Source organism: Tauraco erythrolophus, chromosome 11, assembly GCF_009769465.1.
Source record: "Tauraco erythrolophus isolate bTauEry1 chromosome 11, bTauEry1.pri, whole genome shotgun sequence".
Lineage (NCBI taxonomy): Eukaryota > Metazoa > Chordata > Aves > Musophagiformes > Musophagidae > Tauraco > Tauraco erythrolophus.
Window position 1 is genome coordinate 1511217 of NC_141475.1, and position 20580 is coordinate 1531796.

General features: G+C 53.9%; 1 protein-coding gene across 1 annotated transcript in view; it reads right to left on the bottom strand.

Annotated features, from left to right (window-relative positions):
* The window catches only part of SLCO2A1 (solute carrier organic anion transporter family member 2A1), a 28503-nt gene extending 11355 nt beyond the window's left edge, over nt 1–17148 (bottom strand). The window contains exons 1-3 of the mRNA XM_086618436.1: nt 17059–17148; nt 5049–5186; nt 3272–3434 (exon numbers count right to left, since the gene is read on the bottom strand). Coding sequence (XP_086474562.1) covers nt 3272–3434; nt 5049–5186; nt 17059–17148 — 391 coding nt within the window. The remainder of the gene's footprint in view (nt 1–3271; nt 3435–5048; nt 5187–17058) is intronic.
* Nucleotides 17149–20580: the final 3432 nt, after the last annotated feature.

Genomic DNA, 20580 nt, shown 5'->3' on the forward strand with positions numbered 1-20580 from the left:
GGGTCCACGGTGCCAAGCAGAAAGAGCCTCCTTATCCATGGCCGGCTTGCCAGTGCCGATGGTCTTCACGCACTTAAGGTAGTTGGGCAGGGGTGACCTGGCTGCTGGGTGATGAGAAGCTCACCATGAGCTGGCACCATGCGCTGGCAGCCCAGAAAGCCAACGGTGCCCTGAGCTGCATCCAGAGCTGCGTGGGCAGCAGGGCGAGGGAGGGGATTCTGCCCCTCTGCTCTGCTCTCCTGAGACGCCCCTGCAGTGCTGTGTTCAGCTCAGGGCCTCCAACACAGAAGGACATGGAGCTGTTGGAGGAGGGCCATGAAGATGATCCGAGGGCTGGAGCACCTCTGCTATGGAGACAGGCTGAGAGAGTTGGGGCTGTTCAGCCTGGAGAAGAGAAGGCTCCAGGGAGACCTTCCAGCACCTTCCAGTGCCTAAAGGGGCTACAAGAAAGCTGGAGAGGGGCTTTGGACACAGGTGTGTAGTGACAGGACACGGGGCAATGGCTTTAAACTGAAAGAGGGGAGATCTAGATTGGATCTAAGGAAGAAATTCTTCACTCTGAGGGTGGTGAGGCACTGGCACAGGTTGCCCAGAGAAGCTGTGGCTGCCCCATCCCTGGAAGTGTTCAAGGCCAGGTTGGATGAGGCTTTGGGCAACCTGGTGTAGTGGAGAGTGTCCCTGCCCATGGCAGGGGGGTTGGAACTGGATGATCTTTGAGGTCCCTTCCAACCCAAACCATTCTGTGATTCTATGATTCAGTCTCTGTTGCTCTCATTGCTTAGGAGTAACCCACCTCCGTACAAATCAAGGACCTTACTTCCATTCAGACACATGGAGGTCTTCGCCCTGCTCCAGACTGCGACGCAAACTCCAACCAGGGCTTGGAGTATCTTCATGGGCTGTAAATACCGGGCCAAGACACATACGGCTCCGGGCAGGGAGCAGGATGATACCTGTTCCTCCGATTTGTTTGCTTCACAGTAGGAGCAGCCCCCGTCCCAAATCCTGACCAGTTCACAGCCTGATGCATAAGTTTAAGGTGTCAGAAAATTTGGCATCTGATGCCTGATACACTCTCCAAACTGGCTGACGCAAAAAACACGGAGCCATTGGCGGCTGGGTAGCAGGGAGGCAGCCACGAGCCATCAGACAGCTGGTCCTCATATTTCTGGGGCGCTCTCAGCCCCATGCTGGGTCATCATTTTTAACGTTTCGTGGTATCCGGACCGTGGTGGTGCCAGATTTCCCGGAGCTGATTGTGGGGAAGCAAAGCCAGGGGATCTCTCACCCTTTGGTGGTGGCAGAGCTTGTCAGGCACCCACCAGCAGCTCTGTCCTCGTTGTGCTTTGCTCCCCATCTGGGGTCTCCATCCCATTGTGCTGCAGCAAAACCAGTATCTAACTAAAGGGAGCGACTTGCCAAAGGCCACCCAGCAGCTCCGCAGCACAGCCAGGGCTCAGGGAGCCCAGAAGATCAGACTAGGACGCAACGCACAGGGCTCAAGGCCTTTCCAGAGAAAGCACCTTCTAACTAGGGGTGGAAGACTTTCCCTGGGCTGGCACTGCCCATGACCGCAACCTGGCATGGAAACGAGAGGAGTTCGGGTTTTCAGAGGTGGCAGTCCCCAAGGAGGCTAAAGCTTATGGGCATCCTGAGGATTTAGGGGCTGAAGTCACTTTGGGAAGACCCAAGCCAGCCTTGTGGCACGCAACGCATGCTCTTCCGCCTATTGCGTTCTGCTCGGAAACTGGAGCTGCCATCGTACACGCCAGCTCGTTCCCAAAGCCTGCCCCAAAAAATCCAGCAGCCCTCCTCAGTAGGGATCGTAAGGCCAGAGCAAAACAAGTCCCGGGGACAGGAGATGTTGACAGAGCGCCCAGCAGCAGGGAGCACTTCCCATGCTGCAACACCTCCGTGACTCCAGTAAAGATAACATTCCTCTCCTATAAGTCCTATAGGTGAACCACCAGCTGCACTGGGGCCCAAGCCTGGGCTTCCAGCAGGGCTGCAGCTCTCAGCTGAGAGCGAGACCACCAAGAGCAATGTCTTTTGTCACACACCCACATGCAAAAACCAAGAGGCAGGAGAAGAAGGTCAAAGCCTACCCAGTGCAACGAGACAGACACACACATGAAGACCACACTTTCAAGCCTTCTTATCAGCCAGATGAGCTGCTTTGCCCCCAGAGCTGGTGGCACTGACCTACAGTGCCGTAGCTGTTAACTTCTTGAGCAGACAAGGGCCATCCAAACAAGACTGACACGGCAAGTTCCGGTGCCAATCCAGGTCAGCATTCAGAAAAGCACAAAGCCTCGGTAGCAAGGTCCTCTAGAGCCTTTGAGACCTCTCAGGAAACACACCAGTGCCCTCCAAATAAAAAAAGCCAGAAGTGAAATGACTTGTCCACAACCACCCAGGACATCAGTGGCAGAACCAGCATCTCCTACATCCCAGGGCTTTGCCCCAAGTTCACTGCTTGCAGTTGGTTCCCCTCCCCGGCTGGCGTTTTGGATAGCTAACCGACATGTCATCATTAGTAACGACGCTGTCATCACTAGGCAGAGGTGGAGCTGAGGCTCTTCTGACACCACAGAAAGCCAACTTATGTCCAGGATGCTCAGGAGCAGGCTGGAAGGACACGCACCACCCGCGCAGAAGGCGGGGACGTGGCGTGAGAGAGATGGGTGGGCACAGCCAGGAGAGAAATATATTAAAAATGACATTATCGAGCTAGTTAAAAGTATATTTTACAGTATCTACGTGGAAGGACATGCTCTCTCACTGAATGTGGAACTTCCTTATGAATATTCCTAGGGTGGCACGTCCATGTGGGATGATGGCTATGTCAGGGGTCTTAGCCCTACTGATAGGAGGGAGAGGGTCTCAGCAGTCTGGAGAGGAGATCCTGGCTGCTGAACTTGAAGCACAGACTGCTCCCTCTTGAGGCCTTCAAGACCATCTATGAGGAGTTTTGGTACTTCATCATGACCACAGCACTCGGCACCCGAAACCACGCAGAACAGCTCGAACGACGCACGCAGAAGAGACGGAAAGGACGCCACGTGTCATTATCACCTTCAGAAAGGGTTCCAAAACTGTACCGAAGTCAGGCTTAAACCAGCCAACCTCTGCCTTGAGTCTTTCCCTCCAAACACCGCGTTTGAATTGCGCCGGACGCTCTTTTTGGGTAGGCACGGGTGACCCAACCCAGACCCAACCCAGATGGCCTTGTGCTGGGACAGCTCATGGCGATAAGGGTGGAGGCACTTACCGGCGCTGAGCGTGGTGTATTCGTAGGGGTCTGACAGGAAGTGGGGCAGGGTGACCAGGAACGCGCCCAGCGCCAGCAGCAGCCCCCCAGCGCCGATCACCCGCGGGCGGTGAACTCGGCTGCCGAAGTAGCTGACGAAGATGATGAGGACCACGTTGCCGATCTGGAAAGGGCACAGCAAAACGTTAGGAGACGTCACGGAGGAAGTCAAGACCTTATAACCAGTCCCCTGGGACTGTGTCCAGGTGGGTGGAGAGCTCTGATACCAGGTGGTGTTTGACCCCACAAGAGCGGGGATGGGACAGCCCTTCACCCTGCACGTTCACAGCAAGTCAGCGCTCCCTCCTCATCAACAGCCAGCAAGCCAACTCCTCGGGACAAGCTAAACATTATTTTAACCTCGGCTAAGAATACTTTTTATTTATGTTTCAACGGGCTCCCTTGTTTGCCTCTCTCTGGTTTTTGTTCTTGGAATTGCTGCAGCCATCGATGCGAAAAGATTGTGGTCCCGGTCGGGCAGGGCAGCTCGCACAGAGCTGGAGTCAAGCGCGGATATTCCTCTCGTAAAGCAGAGAAATAAAGATGTCTCTGTTGTTTGCAGGTGGTTATTCTTTAACAGCGTGGCACGTGTCCTACGCCAATCCTTTTCCTTTTATACTCCCGCAGAAACAGACTGCTCTACACCATGTTTGCTTCGGCGTCGCTTCTCCAGGCATGAATTCTCACCAGTAAGTTCATTTTCTAGTGGGTAAGGAGCACATGGGTTAGAGCTCGGAGATACTTTGCAGGGCTTAATGATGCCAGTTCATCGTCACCACATTGGGTGTCTTTGTTTGGACCTAGTCACCATCAGTGGCACAATCTCAAGAGGTTTTGAACCTACCCCAGAGGTAGGTGCTGGTTGAGGTAAAGATCTGGGCATCTACTTCCCCAAGGACCCAGGAGGATTCCCAGTGCTTCCCACCTCTTGGTGGAGGATCCCATGCGAGAAGACCAGCTGTATACAAGGTGGGCTGCCACCAAGCACTTCTTTGTCTGTGCCATCAACAGAAAGCATCTGCCAGCAGGTCTCTTCCTAGTCGACCTTGAATATCTACCAGAAAGGATAGGATTTGTGACAACGTGAACTAGAAAATTTATTCCAGAGGAGTGATTAGAAAGCGTTTGCGAGAAAATCCTCAGCCTGCTCAGCAACGTGCCAGTGAAAGTCAGTCCTTTCAGGGCCACCAGGAGCTGGGAGCACTGGAGAAAAGGGCTGGATTTTGGAGTGTGCTGGTCAGGGCCTCCTTTTAGAGGAAGCTTGGAATGACTCAGGCCAGGGTCATTCCTAAAGCCAATGAGAAACCTATGAAAACAGATACTTTCACTGGAGATTGCTCACAGAGCCATAGCTGTATGGATACTACTTGCAATAAAATGCTCTTCTTCACAAAAATAGTAAAAACTGTGATCAGAGAAGAGTCATATTACAGGTCTTCTGTCTCCCAGTAATGGGTCTGCTGGAGATGTGTGGCATCCCAGGGTGGAGTGGTCTCCTCTGAAGCAACCTGCTTTCTGCTGCTGCCCTCCAAGGACATGTCCTCACCACATAACCCTATGTTCAACCTCCTGGCATGTGATACAGGACAGGTGAAGTGTGAAGAGGTGTTCAAGTGCACAGCAACAGCTGTGCAGGCACGGCTGAGGAAGCACCAACCCTGAGACCCTATTCTGTGAAGGTCCTCTCCATGTTCTGGCCAACCCTCAGGGTCCCCGCACAAGCTTCTCACCCAGTTACCTCGTGCAAGCTGGAGATGAAACCTGAAGAGAGACTGGAGAGCCCAAAGCGCTTCTCAATGGTGGTGAGGCTGCTCTTGAAGTTGGCACTGTAGAGGAGCTGGGAGAGCTGGAGAAGCCCATGGCACAGCACAAACACCTGCGGGCAAAAACAAGCGCCACCTCGGTTAGCACCCAGTTAGTGCCCTGCTGATGCGTAACCGTTGGTGACCATGTCCTGCGCGAGGGCTTTGAGAGTCATACGCGCACGGACTCAAGTTGGCCAATACTCTGGCAGTCAACAGATCTACTGAAGGTCTCAGTCCTGGATCCTTGACTTAAGTTAATCTTAAATTAACTTCATCTTCAGTTAACTTTGCAAAACAAGCCATGTGGTCTATAGAAGAGAGGACAAGGAGCTCTGTTTTTATCTTTCCTCTGCTTTACCATTATTAACATTCATGGGTATCTGCACTGCGGCAACCCTTGCGCAACCCTCCAACCCAAGGAAGACCCGCTGCACCGGGAGTTCTATGACGACAAATGAGACAGGCTTGAGGCCCTGAGCAACCTGATCTAGTTGGAGATATCCCTGTTCCTTGCAGGGGGGTTGGACTAGATGACCTTTGAAGGTCCCTTCCAGCCCTAACCATTCTATGATTCTATGACTTTGTGTAGACTCGGTTGGCGCTCCCGAGACCACGTCGGAGCCGACGCTGCAGCTGCCACGCCGCAGCTGAGAGGGAGCCGTGCTGGTTGAGACTACTCAAGATCCAGTAATTCCAGTCAGCCCCCCCTTGGATGCGCTCAGCTACAAAGCCAAGTAACAGAACCTGCTCCAAGGGGTGTTGCAAGAAAAAGTCGAAAAAGGGCTTAAAAAAAAAAATCCCAGAGGGGAAAGGATGAAATATGCACAACGTAGTCTCGCTACTGGAAGATCTCCGTAGTATTCTAAAAACAGCATCTTTCCCTTGAGCCAGGCTGCGAGCGGAGCCAGAAGCCGAGCGGAACGGAGGCAGAGCTTGCCTGGAGCGGAGGAGGGAACACGGAGAGTTTACAGGGCAGGGCAGAAGCGTGGTCAAAAGAGCCCGGGTGGCCTCGGAGACGAAAGCGCTCTCAGCCCGGGATGCAAGAGGCAGCTCACAAGCATCTTTTGATCTATATTTAGTCAGAACAGTTTTCCTTTATTTTCCTTGGAATGGAACGCGTCCGCACGGTGCCAAAGGTATTTTAAAATAAAATAAAAAAAAAAAAGGGAAAAGGTCTTTTCTACTTCGCTTCACAGGAAATCAAATATTTGCTGAATACTGGAAGTGTGTCCCACGAAGATAAGGGCGGGAAGCCCAAGATGATGAATGGGGGATCAAAGGTACTGCGAGGTTGACAAAGTCCTTACGTCCTTGGTCTGGAGAGCAGCAATAGGCATTATCAGTATTTATCTGGAACAGCAGTAGTGCCCAGAGGCCCTGACCCTTTGTGTGAAAAAAAAAAAAAAAGAAAAGGAACAAAATCATCCACCCAACATGGAGGATGCAAATGCCGTAGGTGGGTGGAGTGGTTTTTGGGGGAGAAGAGGAGGATGCAGTGCCAGGTCCAGCAATTGCAAGAGAATTTGAGTGGGCAAGAAGGTGGGCGAGAAGGTGGGCGAGAAGGTGGCTTCTTGGGAAGCTTCTTCTGTGAGCGAGGATAGCACCAGCCAGAAGACAGAGCTGGGTATCTAAAAGCGTAAGAGATGGGAGAGATGCTGATGGATGGTGGGAGAGAGGTGGGCAGAAATGAAGGGGAAGGAGAAAATGGAGCCCTGGCAGCGTGAGAGGAGGCTGTGAACAGTCTGGAGGCCACGGAAAAGTAGAAGGAGAAAGACAAACACCAGGAAAGAGGGAAGGAGGGCCACAGGGACAAGCTGCCATCACAGACTCTCCGACTACATCTCGGAGGGGTGGGAGCAGGCAGGGTAACATCACTAACATCAGGCGGGCATCTGCCACTGCGGTGGCTGAGCAGGAGAGGACAACATCACAAGCTGAGACTTCGCCCCCACGAAAAGCTGCAGAGCAATGACACGGGGCATAACGTGGGAAACTCCCCTCAGACAGGGACAAAGCGGAAGCAAAACATCTGAAAGTAAACTCTTGGAGCAGAACGACCTCTACGCCCTCCAGCCATCAACTCCCATGTTTGAAAGCCCATCCCAGCACATGGTCCTGCAAGCGATTGCTGGAGCCAGCACCTTCACCTTCCCCAATCCTGACCTGGGATCACCGTGTAATTACTCCAGCCAGGCTGGTCTGGAGCAGAGAGGTGGCTCCCGCGAGGATAAGAAATGGAGAGGAGATCTCGTTGCCAGAGAACATTAATTCTTGCTCCTGCAGCTCTGGCCAGATCCTACTGAAGTAATTGAAATAAGGAAGCTCTGGCTAAACAGCGGAGGGCCGAGACCGCCCGAGACGCGGAGCAGCTGGAGGGAGAGCTCTCCCGGCGCGAGGCGTTAGCAGGAGAAGCAAAGCTGTTTACCAACGGAGAGGGAAGAGGGTGGATCAACATCAGCCTAATCCCAGGGCAGACAGGGAGATGAGAAGTGCTGGCGAGAGAAAGGATGAGGAGCAGAGGCAGCCTGACCCCCTGGAATGCTGGGGATGGGGAGATGGCAAAGGCACAGAAGGACCACGGGGAACCAGTGCTGGCTGAGCTTCAGGAGAGGACGGAGGGCAGGAGATGAGTGGGACAAGCTGTGGTCGGAGAGGGCAGGCAGGGACAGGCGGAGGTGGCAGGAGACAGCCCGAGACGGGTTTATGCAGTGGTGACAACCTAGGGATGGAGAAAATGGGGCCACGGATGCCGAGACACCCAGGAGCAAGCTGGGGCTGCCCGCCGTGGGGCAAGCCAAGGCGGGAGAAACACAGCTGGTGAGCACCAACGAGAAGACGACTTTGGGGCGCGACTGCTCTCCCCGCCCTTGTCCATGAGTCCTTCTAACGTGGCCCCTGCGAGATGGGTCAGCAGGAAAGGCAGAAGAGCAGGAGGGATGCTTGGGGGGACCTGATCCCACCCCAGCACTGAGACCACGCAGCAGCCTTAGCCTTCAGATGCGGAGAGTCCAGAGGATGGGAGGGGAAGGGCAGAGGAGATAATTTTTTTTTTTTTTTTTGGCTTGGGAAGAAGCTGCCATCCCAAAACAGCCGGAGCAAAGACAAACAGCCTTTGCTCCAGCACTTGTGCAGCTGGAGCTCGGCTTTTCCAGACACACTTCGACTGTCTGGAGATGAGAGATGTCCCTGATTTAAGACTTCCCCTGCACTTGAGCAGACTCAAGTCTAATTAAAATGACGACGGCCAAAACCTTGGAGGCTCTGAGGGCAAATAGCTGGGAGAGGGACTCTATTTGGAGGGCTCCTCAAAAGGAGCCTGGGCACTGCCTGACCTTGGCACTGGCTGAGATGCTCCAGCTGGGAAGAGCAGACCTCTGAGGCTGGTGGAGAGGAAGGGCACCGCTCCCCCACATCCTCTCGCATGGTCTCTCCCATCCCCGTCCCTCTCTCCACGGGTCCACGCTGACCACCCACAACCTGCTGATCCATGGAAACCAGCACCAACCTGGTCCCTTCCAGCTGCAGAGAGCACCAGATGTTCTGCGCTGGCCCCACGCACCCGCCGAGCAGCCCCAGGAGGAGGACGGAGCCGCTGTCATCCATCTTAACCCTAACACTTAACCCAGAGGAGATTTTTAAAGAAGAGCCAAGCTCATCTGAAGGGAGGTCTTGCTGACGCAAAGCCGACACAACGGCACTGAAGGCGAAGGCATGGTGGGAGGTTAAGGAGTCGGGGACATTCCACGAATCCAAAGTGCAGAACCTCCGGAGCAGACGTTCCCATCGGAGCCTGGTGTGTTTTTGGAGCTGCAGGCAAGCAGCCATCATGGGCAGGGAGGCAGCGGGGCGGAGAGGCCAAAGGCATGCGCCCACACGCACCCACCATCAAAAATCCCCTCTGGATCATCCCCATGTTCCCTTCAGAGCACCGGAGTGATCCTGGCTCCAGGCTGTTTATACAAGATGCTTGACTCCTTTCCAAGAGGCACTTCATTTAAAAGGGAAGCAAACGCCTAGGGGAAGGTCCCTCATGGACACGCTGCTCCCCACCACCCCCAGATCGTGGGGAGGAGCATCTCCCCAAACACTGCTTTTTCATAAGGAGAAGAAATCCACCCTGTTGCAGGGAAGACAGGGAAGTGGTCCCTCTGTGATCTGGACAACGTTCCCAGGTTCAAATCAGAGAGTTGGCAGCTATTCGGTCAATCCCAACCCCAAATCCTCCTTCAGAGGAGATGTGTTCCATAAATACTCAACCCAGGGGACTGGTGGGGCTGAGGAGGGGGGACAGGCTGGGCTGCAGGCACGAGGATGTGGCTCCAAGGCTGAGGTCCTATACTGGCACCAAGGCTGAGGTCCTATACTGGCACCAAGGTGTCCCCATGGGATGCCAGGTATGACCACTGTGGCTGGTGGACCCTCAGGAGACATCTGAGATGGCGTTTCAGCCCTTGCAGCCACCTCACAAGACCCACTTGCACCCTTTGCACTTCCCTGAAGCTCACAGAGAATAAAATCAGGCTCTGGGAGAAGAGAGGGGATCTCCCAGCCCCACGCTGAACCCAAAAAGCAGACAAGGACGAGGAAGAAAGAGCCAGGGAGTCTACCCATCCTTGAGGTGGGTGCTCTTGAGGTGAGAAATGTTTGGGATCAGAGGGAGGTTGCTGTTGCCAGGGCTGGATACGTGCACTGGGAATGCCCAAGCTGCCCCACATCACGTACTGGGTCCACTTGAGCCCTATTCCCTCATCTCATGGCTCCTCTTTCCACTGCTGCTTATGAAAGACCACGCACCGTCAACGCTGCCACTGGCCTTAACGAACAGCGACCCAAAGGTACACGGAGGCTGGACTTCAGAAAAGCCTATCATGAAAGATGGGCTGTTTTGTAAGAAGAAGTTTTTTTTTGGGGAGCATCCCTTGGGCACCAAGGCAGCCAATAATAAAATGTTTGGCAAGTTGGGGTTAACAAGAAAGAAAAAACCTAAACATGAAGTGCTTGATAACCCCAGCATGCATGTGTAGGACATGGGGCAGTCAAAGCCAGGGAACAAAAGTCAGGCTTCTTTTCATTTCAAAAAGGAGTGAACTGCCTCAATGAAGCCTCCAGGAGCCAGGAGACCTCCTCCCCTCCAGGAGCCAGAAGACCTCCTCCCCGGGTGAGAGCCTGGCTCCACTCTGCAGGGCCCAGAGGTTTGAGAAGATGCTGCATGCACGGTCACCGTCCCTTCCTCTCTGTCACGTGGAGGAGTGAGTTAAGGGTTAATTCTCTGCTCTGCTTCCACAGCTTCATGCTATGGAAGCTGCACTCATGTCCAAAGTCATCCCTCAGCTCGTTTTTCAGTGTCTCCACCTCGGCAGCCCTGCCTGGAGATGAAGAAGGTGGAAACCTTGAGCAGTCCTTGCAGGAAGATGCAAAACGAATCTGGCTGGAGTAAATGTTTGGACAGGACGAGGAGTAAGGATGCTCTGTCAGCTCTTTTCCCTCCACACAGTACTATTAGAGTTGACTTTTGGGCTCTGGAGGACCAAAGCAAAATTATTTGACCGTAGTGGAAAGTCATGGCCCAAAGTAGGAGACTCCAACCTGCCCATCTCTGAAGGCTTCTCTTCCACTTTACTCTCCTGAGCTTCCAAGGGAGGGGAAAAAAAAAAAAAAAAAAAAGGAGGGAAGGGAGGAACTTTAAGAAGTAAGGAAAATATTCCCAAAATGATGATGCTCGCTCAGGGAGAAGACAGGCTGTTTATTTTTGAGCTTGTGTATGATCAACACTCGCTACACTAAGAGAACCTCCCGCAGAAGGACGGCTGAGATCACTCAGTTCCAAAGAAACCCATCAGCTGGAAATGAAGAGGATACAGACGTGCGTGGGGAACTACGTCCCTCCTCGGCATCTCTCTTACATGCAGCTGCCTGGATTTATAGATCAAAAAGCAACATGAAAAATAATTCTTGAAAAAAAGGAACCATTTCCACAGAAGGGACCAAATTAGGGTGGATGATCTACTTAGCAAAATGGTTTAATGAGGATTAGGGATGGTTGGACTCGATGATCTCTAAGGTCTTTTCCAACCTAGAAATCTATGAATCTATGAAATACTGTGCCACACCACACGTCCCTTAGCACTGAGCTCGGAGCATGGGCCGACGGCAGAAGTTGGCTCCTGAATTTTACTTCTCCTGCGAAAAAAACAAACTAATAAAACGATTCCAATGGTTGGGGATTGTCTGAAGCACGCCGCTGCCCGGATTATCAGCTGCGACGACGACTGTCTCCGCTGCCAAGTAATCCACCTTTTACAACCCCCAGCCGCCGAGCGCAAAGCCAATGTTTGCTCTTTGTGCGACGAGTGTACACACGGGATTTCCCTCCGCCGTATCCCGACGTCCTGGCCAGGTCCCTGCAAGCCCCGCTCCACTCCGCTCCTGTCGACGGAGCGCTCCAGTGGACACAAAACCACGTCCCCGCCTTAACGCGCAGGCCATGTCCGAAAGGAAGGAGGACCTTGGGATGCGGGGGATTGCTGGGATCAGACCCCCGGAGCGCGAGGTGGGCCGGTTTGCTGCTTCCCAAGAAAATAGTTGGGCTTGCAAGACACGACGCGCACGGTTCAGCGTCCTTCCTTCTCCCTGCAGCCAGACCGAGGTAGCTTGCGTGGTTGGGTCTTCGCTCTTGCGTTGTTTCCAAAGGTCTCTCTCTCTTTACGGCGCATCGGGATCCGATCAGGATTTCCTTGAAAGTCGCTTCAGCTCGGCTTCGTTTGCCCTGACCCACAAGCGTAGGTAAACACGCCTCTCGCACGCCCACAGCCCTGCCTTGGGCTCCCTATCAGCGACACTCCGCTCCCATTTCGCTTGTGATAATCTTATCTACGCTGACCACTCCTTGGTTGTGTTTGGGCACTGAACCACCTCGCCCCTCATAAAATTATCTTGTTTCATGTCTCCTAGACCTTGATCCCACTAAACTTTCCAACTCGTTTTACCGTCTGGCTCTTCCCCATCTTTTTCCTTATCCCGCTGCTGGTGAAGGCGGGGTGGTTCTTCCCCTTTGGCACCTGATCCCACCAAAAACCAGACATAACTACAGTGTCAGATCCAAAGGGTTGTCTGCCACTGGAATAGGCTGCCCAGGGAGGTGGTTGAGTCCCCATCCCTGGATGTGTTTAAGAATAGGGTGGATGATCTACTTAGGGATATGGTTTAATGGGGATCAGGGACGGTTGGACTCGATGATCTCTGAGGTCTTTTCCAACCTAGAAATCTATGAAATCCATTCAAACCCAACCTTTACTTTTGGATGCCAGCACCATCACCATGAATGCGGGACAACCCCAGCCACAGCGGGCCCTTCTTCCCATGCCAACCAATTTGTCCTTAAGGCCCCTCCTTGCTTCTTCGCAACAAACGCTCAACCAATTCATCATCTTTTCTTGCACAGTGCCCAGAACTGGAAATATCCTTCTATTTTCTTGATTAAACCAATGGCCCTAATCAACAATGACTGTCTCCTCTCAGTACTTCCCCCTCTAAACCTACGACCAATGACTTGATGAATCTCCTAGTCTTGCCAACAGCTAAATAAAGCAATTCATCATCTGTGCCAATAGGATACGAGAGCACAACTGTTACATCTCCAGGCTTCTGAAATACACCTCTCTCAGCAAACTCCTTTAGTCCCTCCAAAGGAAGGGACAAAAAACTTGCCCTGATGCTGTTGGGACCTCAGACCCCAAGGCAAGGCTCCCGTTTCTTCAGAAGGCACCTCGCCTCCCCAGGGAGGGGAGAGCTCCCCGCTCCTGGCCATTGCACCCCTCATGCCCCCAACATCTTCGCCCTGGGATGCTTTAAAGCTTTATTGCACTCTGAGAGCCCACAGTCTCCTCCTGACCTCGCCGTCCCCTTTCCTGTGCTCTTCCATACCACCCCTCTCGCCGCCCCCATATAACACCCAATTTATTTGCCCCTAACCCTTTTCAGTCTCCCCCTTGGACTCCTCCCAGGTGACACCAGTGACAATAACTCTCTGTTACCCTTCTGCTTCTTTTTCCATGCCAGATGGTCCACAGGGTAAAAGCCTCCCCTTCCTGCGCTCCCAACCACGTCGCGCTGCTCCCCAGCGCTCTCCAGCTAATCAGCTTCCAGTGAAACCAGTCTGACTAACCCAGGTAACCCGACATTTACAAAGCTCTCCTTGTCGTGTTTCTGGGGATCCAGAAGAAGCAATTAGCTATCAATTAAAATAGCACAAAACCACGAAAGAGACAATAAAGGTGAAGAAGCCAAAACATCTGAGGTGCTGCAAAGAAGTAACACCTTTGAAACAATCCTTTTTCAGTGGCTGTCTGGAAGGGCAAGATGGGCATAGACATGATGATGGAAGAGAACAGTTAGGACTCTGGACTGGGGGGCATCAATGGGGTCCATGCCCATGCTTGGGTATCAAAAAGACCAACCATCCACTTCTCCTCCACCTTTCACACCTGTTTTGTTCCTTTGGGCACTAAGGTCCTCGGCATCCCTGGTGCCAGCGGGTGCTGGTGTCCACCTGAAGGTTGGCTTCATCCTGCATTTGCCAAGCAGAGCAACCACAACCTCCCAGCACCAGTCAGCACAACCCTGGAAGCTCTGGTGAACTTCAGAGTAGAGGACCATGAAGTCCACCGTGCTCACCATCCATTCCCACCACTGTTGTGGGATTAACGAGATGCTCTAGGCTTCTTGTAGGCGACAGTGCTTAGCAGCAACCTCCCAGCCTCAAAGACCGAAGGCCTTTTGCCTCCTGCTTTCTCTCTTCAAGGTGACTCAAGACCAACAGTCAGCTTCTGGAAGGGTTCAAGCAAGCCCTGCCCCATCCGAGAGGGCACTCGAAAACGTAAGCGCAACGACCAGGTTTATTCCAGCTTCGAGATACGGCGCAGACAGCAAACACGCCGCCGGCTGAGCCAGGCGGTGCCCCGAAATATCAGGAGTAGACAGAGCCTCGGTGCCGTCCGGCATTAATTGCAGTATTAGCATTAATTACACAGTCATTAATACCCACGTATAACAGGGAGGATCTTCCCCAGCAGCAGCAAGGAACTGTCGCCAACCACGTGCCCGTAAGGTCCAGAGATCAGCCGTGAACTCCTGCCGTGCCGGAGCACGGCTATGAGCCAGCGGCCACCATCCACGGGGCATCGCTGCTCCTCCTGCATCCCCAGCAGCACCTCCACACCCACCCACCCCCGGAGCGGCAGTCCCCATCCCGCTCTCCAAACCCTTGCAGAACCACTGAAACTACGGCTTTCCACCAGGACCTGTCCCTCTCTGATGCCCATCCCCAGCACTGTCACGTTTCCCGCCTCCAAACATGGGTGGTAACGGAGTCAGTGCCAAAAACCACCCCAGGAGCACCGGGAACCGGTCCCTGTCGCAGACAACGTGAGAGGAGAAAAGAAAGATGGCTTGCACGGAAAAATCATTAGTTATTTTTGGCCCCAGCCCTGCAAAAGGCGCTCCGAAAACGATCCTGGCACGGGAGCCTTGGGGAAGAAACACGAGTTTCGTGATTAGGACCTGGAGCCCGCTCCAACTCAGGGATTTTGTTGTGTTGGGAACACTGTCCTGGTCAGAAACCGCCATCGCTATAAGAGGACGCTGTGTCTCATTAATTTAACTCCCTTCATAGCACCTATACAGCACCTTCAGCCATGCCAGCAGATTCCCACGCAATTAATTAGGTGCTGGATGAAAACTTTACATAATACGTTATCCGCAGCACCGAGGGCTTCTCATACAAAGATGAAGTTCAAAGATGAACTCTAAAGCCATACGAACCGGAGACACCTACTGTCCCCCTTGCCCTCTGACGACCCTTTCACAACGAAACAACTTCCCAAAGCTCGAAATTTGGTTGCGACACTTTGATTTTCTACTCGTTTTGGGGGGCTGGCTGTGCACAGGCTGCTGCTTTCCTGTCTCAAAGCGGTTATTTTTTTTTCAATCTCTCTGTTTTGAACACGAATGTCACAGCACAGGAAGAGGGAACGGGTCAGGAAAGGGTGGGGGGTGTCATTGCCCGACAATTTATACAAGCAAGAGCTTTTCTCCAAGGGATGGGTGTCCTGACTCCCTACCATCCCATCATCTTCTGCTCGGGGGGTCAATCTGCATCTTTTTCCACCAAATGCTCGTAGGAGGTCCCGGACACAGCCTCAGTGCCTCGGGGTGTGTGGGGTGCTGAGCACCCAGCCCCACTCCTGCTGCTGTCTATGGGATGCAGAAACGGATCAGTATTTGTTAAGGTTCCTTTATTATTTTTTTTTTTAACCCTAAAGTTTTACATCCTGAAAAAGGCACTGAGTTTGGCAATGTTTTTCCTTTCCAGGATATTTTTGCAGCCGAAGGGAGCTGGACATACTTCCAGGAAAGAGCATGAACTGCAGGAAGGGCTCTGCTTTTTGGGTGATGTTACTCACACCGAGCCACTGTCATCGCTGGAGCAGCCCAGAGAGGGTTAGGGCCACCTTCTGCATCTTCACCGGAGGAGGGGTGAGGTCTCCAGTCCCCTCCAGAGGCATGTCAGAGTAGCCCAGAAGCAGCCCTAAATTACCCAGGGTAATGTTAAGCTCATCCTCCTGGAGCTTGCAGCCAAAAAGGGCCATCGAGTCACCTGCTGGAATAGCCCAGCCCGGGCAGTGGGGACCTTCAGGGACAGAGGGCTGGAAGACATCATCTGGGATGATGCCTCCAGCCCTGGGAGGGAGGAGCAGCCTGTTGAGAAGAGCCCCATGGTACCACACAGCATCCCCGCAGCACCCCGACAGAGATGCTGGAGCCCCCAGAAACCCAACCCCAACCGAGCATGCGAGGTGAGGAAAGATGGGTACCAAAGAAAACCCAAACCCATCTTGGACCACGATGCCCTACCCACAGCTGCACGTTCCTGAAAACAGCCTTGGCTGGGAAGTACTGACAAATCCTTCCTCGCGGCAAACACGTTCAATGACACCAGTGGGAAATCCGCGCCCAGCCTCAGGCACGACCAGCAGCACCAGCACACGGGGGTCCTGCCACTGCTCCCCACCACGGCACCTCTCACGCACCCAAAGCCACTCTGCCCACAGGTGGGCGCTGCCGGGAGCTGCCGTTCCCCAAAATCCCACCCGGCTGCTTCGGATGCCGGTGTGCAGAGGTGCTGCCAAGCGAGGAATGAAAATCCACCACCACCACTCCCACCTCACCCACCCTGGGAATCCCGACCGACACAGGCGGGTGTCCCGGGGACGGGAACCGGCACGTGCAGCCGCCTCGGTGTCCATCTGAAAACGGGCCAAAACGAGCCGCGTGGGGAAAAACCGAGACGGAGCAAGGGGTGGTGTAAAAACACGATGGTCAGCAGGGATTAAAACACGGGAGGTGGCCAGGGTGGCTTTGAGACGTCACCTAATAGGGGCAGGTGAGTAACCGGGCAGCCGACACCGGAAAACCCGCTTCGACCCGCCGAGATTTTTTGCTTCTGTCACTGGAAAAGCCCTCCTCATGGAGGTTTTTAAGAGCAAGTCAGTGCTATTGTAGGGCAGTGTTTTCTTTTTGCACCAGGATGTGGTTAATCATTTCCTAAGCAGCCGCGCAGCGTGTCCCGGTCGCCGTGGGTGAGCTCCGCAGCCCACGGCGAGCTGCCCACGCCGCTTCCACGGGGCACAACACCCTCCAAAAACCCACTCGAGCAACCCCCCAGCCCTTCCCGTGCACCGGGCGGGATCGACCTCAGTGGTGTTACCCAGGACTGCCCGAGGAGCCGACCTTTCAAATCCTGCATCTCGGCAAACACCCTTCGCTTTACCGGCGGTTCGCACCAGGGATGCCAGGACCCGTGATCCGGGTCGCTCTCCTCGCGAGCATCCTCCTCCCTCCTCGCCGGGGACGTGGCACACATCCCTGCCAGGCATCACTCTTTACCTTGATGTTGCAGAAAATACTCCGGGAGCAGGTGCCGGATCTTTTGGGGACGTCAACCGGAGATTTGCCGGTTTCGGGGTGGACTCCCATCGTGGGGGACTTCCCGGGGAGCCCCGAGTAGTCTGGGCTGCACGTGGGCTCCTGTCCCTCTCCAACCTGTCCCGCCGGCGGCGGCGTGCCCGATGCGTGCCGAAAACCCTGCGAGCCCGCGAGTGAGGCAGGCGGCGTGAGCGCAAAGTTTTTATAAGTCTGCTCTCTCTCTCGGGGAGAGCGATGATGAAACCCTTTCTCCTCCCTCTTTTGCTCCGTGCGCCCAGGGAACTTTAAAGCCGCAGGAAGCCAAACGCCGGCACGCGGGGAGCAGGTGGGAGCGAGGGGTCGCCCAGCCCCGGCCGCTTCGGGAACGGGGATGACGACGGCGCTCACCCACTCGCGGGGGGGACACGCGGCTCCCGTCCCAGTCTGTAGGACGCGAAGGCACTGGCACCGCAGCGCTGTGCGGGGAAAGCGACTGGGGGGGTTAATTTGAGTCCTCTCCTCCTTGAAGAGGCAAGAGGAAGGAGGAGGCACCTTCCAGCAGCCCCAGCGTTTGGCTCCCAGGTGGTGGGAGGGGGGAAATCGGGCGGCCAGACAGAGAAATCCCTCCCTGGGCTAAGAGGTTATGGATTGAAAAAAAAAAAAAAAAAAAAAAAAAATCTTGTGTTTTTTTCTCGTGGAAAAAAACGGCGTTCCTGAAGCTCCCGAGAGCTGGTTTTTTGTTAATACCTCTCCGGGGCTTTGTTTATGCAAAGCACTGATTTATTCTGCAGGCTCCTCGCAGGGAGGAAAAGTGTCAGATGGAGAAGGGCAGGTTGATCCCAGCTGGGGGGAAGCCAGCTGCAAGGATTTTTGTGAAAATTATTGCTTTTCCCTGCATAAAGCAGGAGGGGTCAGGGAGAAGAGGTGAAACGGTGGAGCCCACCTCGGGTTGCCCTGAGCCTGGAGAAACCAAATCTCAGCTATTTAAAAGTTTTTGCCATAGGAAGGTTGGCGGGTCTCTATGTACGCCCCGGAATGATGCCAAGGAGCTGAGCCCCGCTCAGTGGGCACCCATGTCCTGCCTGGGCACCCACCGTGGCTGCTCACCACGAGAGGGTGCCTTACACCCACGGGAGAGGCTCCCTGGGAGCTCCCTTCCTCCCGCCTCGCCCAAGCCATCCTGCCAGAGGACCCCCAGGTAGGGATCTTTGGGGTCTGCCACCAGTCTGACCAGGCATGAAAATCAGTGTTGCTAAGATCCAAAGAGCTAATTTTGCCCGCCGGCTTCCCACCTTCCCATCCCACGAGCACTGCTTGCAGGGACAGGTGGGTATCACCAGCCTGAGGGTGGCAAAAAAATGAAGCATCCCGTGTTCCCATGTCTCTTTTTCCACTCCCATCCCCATTTTCCAGGTAATGCCTGGCCCGCTCGTTAACAGCCCCAAGTTTTCAGTTTAATCGTGACACTCGCTTTGTTCTAACAACCACCTCCCACGCGGCACCTGTTTTGGTCACTAACATCAGCTTTTCCGTAAAAAATTGTCTCCATGCAACAAAACGTGGTGGGGAAGAGGCACGATGCCCCTGCCTGGCAATGGGTGGGATGGGCAGCAATGTCCCTGCCCCAGTGCCGTATCCCGTGGATGGGGTTGGAAAACTCCGCGCCGGTGGCGTTCATAACCCTACAAGGGGAAGCAAAAGGGAATCAGGGATCTCGGGTGGTCAACGCCCCTGGGGCTGGACGTCACTGCCCCACAGGGATGTGGGTCCTTGGTGGGAACCCACCATACATCCCAGCTGGCCAAGGAAGGGACAGAGGTTGGAGCAGCCCCTGACATGCTCCAAACCATAAAGACCTGGGTTCTCAGGTCTGGCCACCCCCAAACAAGCCCCTGCTAGATATCAGACACAGAGGGATGCCCCAAGAGGGGACAATTTGCTGGAGGGCAGGAAGAAATCATGCTAGCAACCCACACTGCCGTTGTGTTTCTCAACCTGCAGCTCTTGCAATAGGTAACACAAGAAAACACCCACTTGGCACCCAGCTGTGAGCCACTGACGGCGCTGGGGACCCCCCCCCGGCGCTGCACACCCTGCTGACCCACACCACGCGGTGCATCACTCTATTCTCCCATCAGTAAACTTCCAGGGAAAACGTTTTTCCCAAGCAAGGAGCATCACCTGAGCCTTGGCAGCTCATCTCGCTGTAGCAAATAATACGATAAAAGCTGAGGAATCCCAGTTTAGGTGTCCCATCATGGTGGTGTCCGTTACTAAAGGCAGGCACAATTTAAGGATGCGCCGCAGCAGCTCCACGAGGTTCCCCGTGGCCAGTGCTTTGTCTTGCAGCAGAAGCAAAGGGCTATTCTGAGCAGGCCCTCTCCACCTAGACAGGACCATTGCAGAGCACTGCTGACATCTCCCAGGCTTTCCTCCCACTGGAAGAGAAATTCCAGCCCTTGGATGCCAATTCGACTCCAGCTTTCTTACACCCACATCAATTTTAAATGATGGACCTTAGACAACAGATTGTGCAACAGGAGTAACGAAATGAGATGCACAAAAAAAAAAAAAAAAATAGGACTCTTGCCTCTTTTTTGAGGATTCTCCGCTGCATTTTCATTCCTGCAGGGTTACAGCCTTGGCACGGAACGGTTCAGCCTGAAGACGAGCGCACGGGAGGAACGTGATTTACAGTGGTGCTGACAAGAGGAAGAGAGTTTGGTTTCAAATTCTTCTCATCGTGCTTTGTTAGGGTGATACGATGTTAAGTGCCTGGCAGGAAAGATCACACATGGACAGGGTTTGGTTCGTTTTACACGGCTCCTGGGGCTGTCCTTCTTTCTCAGCCTCCAAACCACGTTCCTCGGACAGCAGTCACGCTCCCCTGGCCAAGACATCAGCTGGAAGGAGAAGACCTCACTGCGCTAACTGGGCAGGAACTAGCTACTTCAACCAGCAGAGCTGAATCAGGCCCACAGCTCTCCACGTACACCACCAGTTCACCCTCTACCCCACCATCTCCCCTCCTCCAAAACAAGCCATCAGTTGAAACCTGCCCACCAGGTGTGTTTTCCATGGGTAGACCAAACTTACGCTGGTGTAGCTACACAGGAACCGAGGCAGGTCCTTCTTTGCTACCTGGGTACGCTCACCTTGTTGGCAGAACATCTAAACTCTCAAAAGTCACTTTTCTTCTGCTGGGGAGGAGACTGGGTCAAACTCTTTCAACATGACCACAGCTCTTCTCTTTCCTCCACATCACCCTCCTTACTGTTTTCTACCAAGCAGTGGGTTGATGCTTTCATAGGGTAAGGACCAGACTAGCTCTGCTTCACCACCTGGTAGGGTCTGAAGCATCTGTTTTCTTCCACGGTATCCCCAAATTATTCTTCTCAACGACTATTTGCCTGCTGGGCTGTGAAAGGCGATGCGTACCCACCAACACTGAATCATAGAGTATCTCCAGTTGGAAGGGACCCAACAAGGATCATCGAGTCCAGC